Source organism: Cryptotermes secundus, unplaced genomic scaffold (genome assembly GCF_002891405.2).
Source record: "Cryptotermes secundus unplaced genomic scaffold, Csec_1.0 scaffold2498, whole genome shotgun sequence".
Classification (NCBI taxonomy): Eukaryota; Metazoa; Arthropoda; class Insecta; order Blattodea; family Kalotermitidae; genus Cryptotermes; species Cryptotermes secundus.
In genome coordinates this window covers 126,467-138,092 of record NW_019737436.1, presented here as the reverse complement: position 1 = coordinate 138,092, position 11,626 = coordinate 126,467, and the positions used below count along the sequence as shown (strand labels likewise).

The 11,626-nt window shown below is 41.6% G+C and overlaps 1 protein-coding gene across 1 annotated transcript; it reads right to left on the bottom strand.

Moving 5' to 3' along the window:
* Positions 1-5,602: 5,602 nt before the first annotated feature.
* Positions 5,603-8,211, bottom strand: LOC111870468 (glutamate receptor ionotropic, delta-2). Its single transcript, XM_023862794.2, has one exon. The coding sequence runs from the start codon at positions 8,209-8,211 to the stop codon at positions 6,040-6,042; it is 2,172 nt and encodes a 723-aa protein (XP_023718562.1). The 3' UTR covers positions 5,603-6,039.
* Between the last annotated feature and the right edge of the window lie 3,415 nt (positions 8,212-11,626).

Below are 11,626 nucleotides of genomic sequence, written 5' to 3'. Positions count from 1 at the left end.
ACGTCACCATGGCCAGAGCTGCCACGTCACTGCGGGGGGGAGGGAGGGGTGTCCTCCATGACACAACACATCACAATATGTACAATTTAAAAAGGCTTAATCACATAAAATATGTTCTGTCAGATAGTTTAAGTTTCTTACTAAAAAAGCTTTAATCCAACTACCATATTGCTTAAATAATTATATATTATAACCATAAAACATCATCTCATAAAAAATTCATCCAATGTATAAAAAGAATTAAAATACAAAAGTTCCTTTAATTTGTCTTTAAACTTTTTTATATCCTTTGAAATTAGCTTAAGTGAGTTGGGAAGTGCATTATAAATCCTTACCGCCATATGATACACCCCATTTCCATATATCGCCAAATTTACTTGGGTCATGTGTATGTCCATAATGTGTCTGGTATTAATTTCATAGTGAGCTTTGTTTGTATCAAATATTTCTCTGTTTTTTACAATAAACATCATCAAGGAGTATGTGTATTGTGATCTTAATGGAAATATATACATATCTTTAAAATGTTCTCTGCATGAATCTCTAAAACCACATCCTTTCATTATTCTTACAGCTCTCTTTTGTAGCTTGAATACTCTTTCAGCATGAGAAGAGTTATCCCATATGACATGACAGAATGGAAATATGAGAAGTAAACATAACTGTGGGAATACTATTTATCGCAAATTTTTATTCAGCCTTGCAGCATTTTATTCAATATTACATTTAAAAATTCACGTTATGTAAATGAATAGTTTTTGTTTCATACTCATACTGCTGGAAGCCATCTTTGCTACTAGAATGGTTTTTCTATAGGTCTGTTGTCTATTGTTGTGGAGTGAAGGCCAACTCCCGGTAATATGTTAACAGAGTATTAACTTTTTGTATTTTAGGGAAAAATATTGGTTGGAATAGATTTAGTCTTGGGAAATACTTGTAAGATGTACGAAAGCGGATGTAAGAAGGTTAAACAGCTTAAAGGAATTTCTGCGTATGGACTTAGACGGACATTGGCTTGCCACGCGGGAATGTCCAGTCAGCAGAATGACATGGAAGGTACCTCGAAATGCTAACTTTGCAGAAGCTACACTTGAGCAAGATGGGGGGAACGTTGCAGGTAAAAGTGCTAGCCAAAGGGTCTAGCAGTAGAAGGGTGTGTGTCCCCTTAGGATCCCAGCCAACAAGATCACCCACCTTGGGATAAGACGTAATTGGAGGCGGAACTGCAACCCCGGGAAAATAATGAGTTAGCATAAATAAAGGTATATAAACCAGAGACCAAATTAGTAAGGGGATTATTCAAACAGTAATTTTGGGCAGTTGTCGCCAGAGGCTATGCTAGGAGAAGCACCGGCTAAGCGCCGGGCCGCACCACCCGTCTGCAGACTCAACAAGTAAGAGGAACTACTCTTATCGCCATGTTTAATAATTGTAATATTATTAAAGTGTAACTCCTCCAATGGGACTTGAGTTAGGAACGTTACAAAAGTGTACAGGGCGTAAGAGTGATCCAACTGAGAGATACAGAGGTAGCCAAGTGTAATGTGTAACCCGACACCAGTCGGCTCTTTCATTGTGATAGTACCAAAATGCGTATAACTGTATATTGATTGTGTTTATACTAATATAGTGTAGCATAGGGTGAGGATGTGGGTTTCTGTTGTGATTTCCCCCCTTACCACATTTCGCACCTGCGCCCTCCTGCCAAGCCCGGTGAACAGTGTGCCCCTAGCCAATGAAGGAACGAGAGAGGAAGCTATTTAGTCGTTTCCTTAGCCCTAGCCCTGTGACTGCAGTACAGAAGGTGACAGCGGGGATACCTCCACGCCCCCCCTGTCCCCACGGAATAACTGGTGGCATAACATCTATTAATGCCCAAGAATTATTGTGTGCCATCATCCCAAAAGTTTTGAATTATGTGGTCGTATGAATTAGAAGTTGCTATGAAATTCCTGTAGATGGAAGAGCCTTCCAGTATGTTGGGTACAAAACCTTATAGTTGTCAGGATGTGCAGAGAATCACAATCCTTATCATGTTTAGGTTGCAAATAGAGGACCATGGCCATGGACACACAATGCAAACAACAGAAATGTTATTGACAATCAATATTGTCACATGTTGGGTATGTCACACGACACATAACTTCACGTGGGTCTCAGATTTAGCAGCTCTTTATTGGACACTCACACTTATACACCATACAGTTATTATTGTTTGTGGTATCATGTGACTTCTGCGATGTCTCGACTAGGTTCCAACTGTGTTGTATGAAGGCTCGGTTCCAACTGCTTTGTATGAAGGCTAGGTTCCAACTGCTTTGTATGAAGGCTAGGTTCCATCTGCATTGTATGAAGGCTAATTAGCTCTGTGATGCTGTAGCTCTGTTGCTCTCAGCTTATATAGGGATAGTGCGGACTCAGTAGAGGACACCCTTCGCCAAAGTTCGATCTCACGTTTTCGGCAATCTGTTGCTTCAGGAACACTCCCTATAGATTACAGCGGTAACGTGTTTCGTCTCATCCGTTGTTACTCAACGGCCTTATGTTGTTCATCTCTGGGGAAACGCATTCGTTGTTTCAGCATTGTCTACACAATGGCCCACTGTAATTGTATTACCCTGGAAGTATCTACTCCAAACACGATACATTATTATATACCTGTTCTCATTAAGAATAAAAAGATTGTTTTAATATCACCATTGAAGTCATCTTTTAACAATACTTTCTCCATTTTGCTCTATCCTTCCATATGGGCTCTTTTTTCATCTAATTCCACTATCTGCGTTAGCAAGTGTTCTTTGTCAGTCTGTAAATCTTGTCAATTGCATATCCAGTAGGAGTTCATCTGACATCTGAACCCTTCAAATATATCATATTTCCATCTGTATGCAGGATGATTCACTAGGAGGGCACCCGAAATTATTAATTTACCATTGAAGAGAATATTAATGCAACTGACTCCATGGTTTTTAGTCTGCAAGTGAACTATACCAAATGAGCGACCACTGCTTGTCAGCAAACGAGGATGCTTAAATACAACATGATGAAAAATAAACTCAGTGAGTAAGTACCATAGTAGATGAGGAGAAAATTGGGTAATAAAAAATGCTGAAATTGGTTTTCCTCCAGCCAGGACACAGAAGCTCAAACAGCACTTCCATGTTCACAAGTGTTGCAGCTAGCATGGCAAGAGGGTTCACAGATGGAATGAATTGGAACAAACTGGGCAAGCTGACACTAGGTCATTGTTTAAAGTACATTGTGCTGCCATGTTTCATGTTAATCAGTAAGTTGATGTGTGATTTATGATTAATTGGTTCCTCTGAACGAATTACCCTGTATAACATATCTATATTGCTGACTACTTAATTTTACAAATTTTATCTCGTAATGTTAGATTTGAAGCTCTCACAGCTGTGAGTGTACAATCTTCACGGATGTGATGCTATGTAGTCTGGTGGAAGTCTGCCAACATTTCAGAGGAATGCACTGCCTCCATCTTCAGCATCAAAGACTGAGCCAAGTAAGCAGAGTGATCATTGCTTGCTTGTCCTATTCTTTGACCATGAAGATGGAAGCAGTACATTCCTTCAAAATGTTGTTAAATATGTACCAGACTGCATGGCTTCACATCCATGAAGATAGTACTCTTGTTATCTCGTAATGTTTCTGCGTTCACTTTCTCCCATATTAATAATCCTGCACCTTCAGATATATCAGTATACCTTTGAGGCAGAATTATGAAATCTTGTGAAGCAAAACTTGCTGAGGTAAGATCAGAAATCTTGAATTGTGAGTTAACTGACTCGTGGCTGAATGACCACAGTCAGTGTGTAGAAACTGTAATACAGTAATAAAAGGCATGAGAAGAGCAATGAATTTCTTAAAGTAAGCATTTAATCTTGACTTAACAACAATAGATTGCAACTCTATATCTATATTCCACACAGAATGGACAAAATACACTGTAAGATGAGGCGCTGGCTGAACAATTAATGTCAAAACTATACTGCATCTATACCACAGGCCTCCAAGAAGTTTATTACATGTATACAAATCTGAATATACGTGTACCATTATGTCCGCAGGAATATAACACAATTGCAACATAATGAAACCATGCACCTTCACAGCTGTTGTCATATAACAGTATTCCTCAGTACATAGCAGGATTCCTCTACACTTCAGGGATGATGATGTTTATTGTAGATGGATATAAATTGGATGGCCAGGCCGAAATGTACCAGCTTCCCTTGTGGATACTTTCTACCCACCGCCTTGCCCCTGTCTGCAGCTTCTTACTTGGCCAGTTTCTATCGAATTTGACTTCCTTCGAATGGCTACTTTGTAATATTCCGGCTTATTGTCTTCCTTTGACGTTGCTTGGTTCACAGAGGTGACTGTTTTGAAAAATATATGTAAACACACAACGTACTATATAAACATGAATCCTAAATACTAATCACCAATTACATGATCAACATCTTTTAGCATTCAGACACTTGTTGGCTCGTGCTGGCCCCATCTGTCCAGCTCTTCCTGCAGAGGTCTTCCCTGGTGCTGATGTCTGCACCTTCTCAGTCTGTCGGTGTGCTGAATCCAACTCACTTCATACTTTGGAATTTTGCCCCATGTGGGTCCGGTTTGTAATTATTTTCACCTCTATTCATGTCTCTTATGTTCCATCTGGTGTGTTTAGTCTTTTTTCTTATGAATATCATTTCAGTGGCTGTTGTCATGGTTTCATCTTTTTTGCTTCCTTCGTTCAGCATCCACTCCCATAGCTACAATATATGGGACAGAAGAACTGCAAGCAGATCATATGCCAACTTAGTATGAAACTGTGGTTGGTTACATTGTAATGTTACAAATTTGATCCTGTACATCTCAGGGAAAAGTCAGCTCTCACCACAGACACCATACTTATCACGTGATAAAACTCAGTTTTCAGCTTTCGCATAAGTATTCATGGTGTCATTCATCTCGGTCTCTGCTCGGGATGGACCAAATAGAAGTCAAGAGATCGCTGAAGTCATTTCGGCACTTAAAGAAAGTGGAGTGTAGTATTATACCGCGAATAGCTACCTAACTAACTTCACCGGGCTGAACACTCAAGAAGCCGCCAGTTATGCAGCTACTCAAGAACTTCACAACATTTTATGGAACCCAAAGGTTTATTACCGTGTTCCACTGGTCCCTATCCTGAACCATATGAAGCCAAGTCCATACTACCCCATCGTCTGTATCTAAGATCCATTTTAATATTATCCACCCACCTACGTCTTGGTCTTCCTAGTGGTCTCTTCTGGCTTTCCCACGAATGTACTATATGCATTCCTCTTCGCCCATCATTCATGCTACATGCCCTGTCCATCTAATCCTCCTTGACTTGATCATCCTAATTATACTTGGAGAGTATAAGTTTTGAAGCTCCTCATTATGAAGTTTTCTCCAACCTCCTGTCAGTTCATCTCTCTTCGGTCCAAATATTCTCCACAGCACCCTGTTCTCAAACACCCTCAGTCAATGTTCCTCCCTTAATATCAGAGACCAAGTTTCACACCCATACAGACCACCGGCAAAATTATGATTTTGTAAATTCTAATTTTTACGTTTTTAGACTGCAGACGAGAAGATAGAATATTCTGGACTGAATGGTAGCAAGTATCCGAATTGAATCTCCCCTTAATTTCGTCCTGAATCAAATTTTTGTTTGTTACTGTCCTCCCTAAATACCGTGAAATACCGTGAAAATAGAAGAAGGACCAAGAGAAGGTGACAAATTAAGACAAGTAAGAAACCAAGACTATAAAACATCCAGTCGAATACTGTCAGACAGAGGACAGCATAACAGGTTTAGGTTCTTCAAGCAGACCTGTACTGGCAAAAAAAAAAACCTAAACACGACGACATTAATGTGGGAGGACTCACAATAAAGGAACTATAGTTAGACAGATCGACGAAAGCAAGGTGTCAGTGGGCTTAGATGTAGCATCATAAATACCAGTAGCCTGGAGTTAGCTTGACGAAGCTCACAGTTCATTTCCGGCGTCCACTGCGAACCAAGAAACTGCGACGAAACAGTTCGCCTGCAAAGACGAGCAAGGAAACTCCGTATCCGAGGACAAGAAGGTAGAAGGCTGATTGTAGATACGTCAAGATTATTACGGAGTAGTTGTCGAGTGGAGAAATTGTTCTTATTGACCCAGCTTTAATCCTTGAGATGACCAGTTCACTTTGCCACCAATGTTCCACCAAGCCGGCCAGCATTGCTGCCCTCACAGCACGGTTAAAGTGATCTAACAGTGGGCTTCCCTGGGGTAGGTAAAATGTCTTGAAACTAAGGATAACATTTTCACCAAATGTACATAGAAGTGGTTTCCCATTGTCATCCAGGTGCTTATAAGTGTTAAGATATTGAATCCTGTGATGATTACTAATTGTCACGAAATCACCACGTTCTGCAACTCTCTCGGTGCAAAGTTCAACATCATTACAAGGCTCTCTGTGACGGATAATATCTGTAATCAATTCATCCGATTCATCCAACAATTTGTCATTCAAATCTGGGTGAAACCCATACTGAACACCAGACTCCAAAACGTCTTTTACACTTTCCATCTGCTTTTGAAGTCCTGGATCAATGAGGTAGCTCGTGACGAATGTCTGGAACAAGGTATTGATCGCTAGGCTATACCAGACCCAAAGGATAAAAAAAGATCTCACAGATGCAGAGATAGGAACTGAACCTGCGGAAACACTGAGGACCACTGCCCAGCTGCAGAGCAAGCATCCAGTCAGCGTCTTGTACTCTGATACTTCCTGATCCCCGTCCTTCGCCAGGCACGACAATACAATAGCAGCAAGTAGAATGGTCACGAAAATGAATAGCCAGGCTGCCAGCGAGTACACTCTCGTTATGCTTTTCCATCGAGGGTAAGATCTGGCACACGGCACAACCCACTTGAAGCCTAGTGAACCATGACTCTCAGTGAAGTCCAGATGGATTATTACGTCCTTTTCCAATACAGTCCCAGCCAGCCCAATGTCTGCCCTGCCCCGCTTCAAGTCGCTGCACATTCCTGTCCAGGAACCGTTTTCAAGTTTGCGTCCCCACAGCCCAGGCGGAGGGGACCTGTACATGAGTGAGAAGTTCATTGCGTCAGCCATGAATTCTAGGAGACGGATTTCAAAGCCGCCTTCATAGGGCAGGTTCGCATGACGTCCAGGAATGGTAAATGGTGGAAAAGGAAATGTAGTCACAGCCAGAGGACATTTTCTTAGATCACGCGGGATTTTTGTTGGAAACAGAGAGACAGTCCTTGAGAAATATCCACCTTTATGCATTATCCATTGCTCCATAAGGTCCACGGCACGTATTTTTCCACAATTGCCTGTTGGAGGTTTGTATGGGAACCAAGAATATATGTCTAGTGTATGCTGAGTTCTATTGGCTGAGACCAATACTATTGCATTCAGAATCTTCTTCTTCTTCAGTTCCTTCAGGATAAAACGCACACGTTGTCGCGGATTTGTATGAATTGTGTTCAGTACAACAATGAAACGACCTCTAGGATTCAAGAATTTTCCAAATGATAGACCTTCCAGCTGCTTTCTGACAGTATCGGAAGTCCAGAGGATGTAGTTGTACCTCTTGTGGTAATAACGCTGACTGGCGCTGCCTTGCGACGTGATAACTGGCCACTTCAGCTTTCCATGGAGCTCTTGTAACAAGAGTGTTATACANTTTGTATGAATTGTGTTCAGTACAACAATGAAACGACCTCTAGGATTCAAGATTTTTCCAAATGATAGACCTTCCAGCTGCTTTCTGACAGTATCGGAAGCCCAGAGGATGTAGTTATACCTCTTGTGGTAATAACGCTGACTGGCGCTGCCTTGTGACGTGATAACTGGCCACTTCAGCTTTCCATGGAGCTCTTGTAATAAGAGTGTTATACCATGTGTGAACGGTGAACAGTCCCGTTGAGCTTCCATGTGACCCTCGCTAGGTAGTGATGTCACCACAGTAGTTCCTGCCTCGAAGTATCTGTCGGCGGTAGTTGCGATGCATTTCAACAGCTGGTTCTGCACGTGAGATTCCGTCCTGTCTGTGACGGACTGGTCCTGTAGACGGGGCTCGGTATTCCGTAACGTAACAACCAATAGTAATAACATCACATCCTGAGAAATAAAATCTGTTAGTGTCATTCGTAGATGAACTTTTGTAATGTACGTATTTAAACTCACGTTCGTCTCTCAGTATTTCTACTCGCCTCTGCTCGGTTATGTTGAACCTGCACCAATAATTCATTTAATACCAACACAATTACTTCCCCCAGGATTCAATTCTTTTTTCTTTTTTTTTTCGTGTAAGTTTGTGATAGTTCGTGGGGAGTCTTTTCTACGAAAGATATGCTCTGACACATTAGCTGTGTCTGAAAGGAACACGGTTATAGCCTCCTTTCAGTCAGTGAGAGTGTTCCATCCGCCTCGGATTGTTTTCCATATATCTTTAAACTAACCCACTCTCCGGCTGTAACTGCTCTGAGAGGTTTACGTTTTCGTGTTGCGTTGTTTACTTTGATGGCTATCAAATGTCACCGGACATAAGTCGAAATGTAGGTGATTCACTCAGATGAGGCCCCAAATTAATAATTATATGTCATTTAGTAGCTTGCCGATGAAAATGAAACTTGGCGACGTTATATAGACTCTTCAACGCGGATCTGGTACCTGCCTGCCCGGTTCGTGCCATTTCCTTCACTCCACGATCCCTCCTGCCAGGGTGGCGGCAAAATTCTCTAAAATGGAGCGGCGTTTCGGCCTGTGTTTCCAGGTGGAGGTAAACTAATATTCTGTAACCCAATTAGCTCCACATCTACCTGGGTATTGACTCGTCGAGTTTGATTTGCAACGGTAAATTATTGCGTGATTTATAATTAATAATTCGGGGTCCCGTCGGAGTGAATTACTCCGTAATTTGTGTTAATAATAATAATAATAAATTCATAATGTTATGTGCAGTGGGTATTCATAGCGTGTGCCAATGAGTTTACTAACTCTCTGGTAACGGAATGAAAGTACATCACCAGTGGCAGAAATCTCACCAGCAAATACTCTCTTGATCAAGAGCGCTGCAATTTGCAGGCTTATGTTTATGTATTTATTTATGTACTCGGGACTCGTTCAATATTATTTTCATGGCTCCCGATTTTCATATGGCAGTTTTTAAGCTCAGTTCACTCAAGCACTAACTTGCTCGCTACTGATTAAATATGTAACAAAATCCCCAATTAGTTATTCAGTTATTATTAGTTATTCGGCTGATTAAGATATTCACTCCTATTTTTAAAGCATTTTCATCACCATGTTCACAAAATCACGAATTTTATTATATTCGGAAATATTGCAGGTAATGTGAGATTTGAGGCTCTCGGGGCGGAGGAGATTGCTGTATTCTGAGGTGTGATGCCATGTAATCTTTGACAACGTTGCCGACGTTTCGGAGGAAGTTTCTTCCTACATTTTTCTTGATGGAAGAGAGAGGCAAGCAGCCAGAGAATTTCGTGCTTGTTGCTGCTTCCTTTGCTTGGCATACTCTTGAACCCCGAAAGTGGAGACAGTACGTTCCTCCGAAACGTCTGTAAAACTTCTACCGAACTACACGACTCTACATCCCAAAACTTAATAAACGGTAAAGTTGTCCTTGTGCTTAACTAATTAAGTACTACGCCATGAAGACGTATGGGGGAGTGGATGATAGGTCCACGTTTTCTTGACTTTAGATGTACTCGTAGCTGGAGGTGAGTGGTGTAGTTTCAAGCCCCGGCCGCTTTACCCCCGAGGAAAGTGGCCCCGGTACCCATTGGGTAGGAGGCCGGGTGGGTCCCAGAACCAGCCTGGATGACATGGAGAAGAGAAAATTCTTGACCATACCGGGACTCGAACTCCAACTCCTTTGTCTTCCAGCCATGCCGACTGCGCTATCCCGACTTTTCCCAAAAGTTAGTACTCTTCAGTATCACCGCCGTAAGAGCCTCAGATCTCCCTGACTGAGGTCCTCCATGGTTATCCTCGGTCTTGTCTTGCAAATGCAGGGAATGTTTCTCGGTTAGGTGACGTCATTTCCTGCCAAACCTACCTTTCGGCAGTATACAGCCTGCGCTGCTGGTTGCATCGTCAAATGAAAGCTATCTCGATGCTGGATGGTCAAGTGGTTTTTGCACGATATAACCACGTTTTAAATCAGTGTATTTCTATTCTTGCCTTATCAATGTGGAAGTTGTCCACACTTCTGTGCGTCCGTGTTTTCGGAAAGCCCAGCTTACAGCTCTACTAAACTTCCTCATGCGAAGGCACAATCAATAATGCATCACTGCAAGACAATGTATTTCCACAGTTAAGTAAGATATCCTATTATTTGGGTCTTGTTTCGTTATGAAATAATTTCGAGCTATGTGAATGTACACATGTACAGAGTGATTCTAAATTATTGTCACAGTTTCTGTGGCCTATAATTTTCAAACCGGGAACAACAAAATATAACTACTTACAGAATATGAAAACGCAACTCAGAAAGTTAAATCATTGCTAAATAAAATTATTTGGGTTGCGCTTTAATATTCCTTCAACAGTTTTTTTTTCGGTTTTCCGGTTTGAACATTATACGCCATAAAAATCCAGACAAAAATTTAGAATCACCCTGTATATGACTGTTAGACCCCAAGCATCAGTATAAGCCACTTACTTGGACTTACGGTTTTCCGAACACCGTAACTACACAGAAATGTTTACTTATTCATGTTCTATGTGACAATGTCACAACCCAGACTATAAACTACAGCACAGAAGGATGATCAGTGAATGACGAATTAAAAAGGGTGTAGATGAAAATATTCCTCGTTTCTTCAACGAACTGTCCTGCCATTTGCCTAGAGGAACGGTAAAAACCACATAAAACTACAGTTGATGTCCCGACCAAGACACGAACCGATCACCTCCCGACTAGAAATGAGTGGAATTACTGCGTGAAAGGGCCGCGCCATAGGTCAAGCGGTTAGTCGCTGGCTTCCCACCGCGGCGGCCCGGGTTCGATCCCGGGGTCTGGTCAAATGGGATTTGTGGTGAACAAAGTGGCGCTGGGGTAGGTTTTCTCCGAGTACTTCAGTTTCCCCTGCCAATCTTCATTCTACCAATTGCTCCACAATCACCCTCGCTTATCATCTGGGGCTGGTACAATACTCCAGAAGTGGCCGCAGTACTAGGGACTTAGTCCCACCCCACTAACAATAAAAATATACTGCTTGAGAGAACTTGTTCTTTACGGATTCTGAACTAGGTCGGTCAGACATTGTTGAATGACAGATGATTATGAATTATAACAACGCAGTTTTAACTGTAGAATTTGTAGCCTATAGCATCGAAAGATATTATAACAGAAAAGGAACTTGAAGGATAAGAGTCGTTGCCTATTTCAGGGCGTTGTCCCGAAATTTCCTGAGGAAACGCTACGAATACACTTCATTTACAATAACCGGTAGCCTCATCTATGTTCGATTCGTGTACATTCTTAATACAAAATCAGAGGTTTACTGCTTCCAGTATGTCGCAACTCTGGATCCTT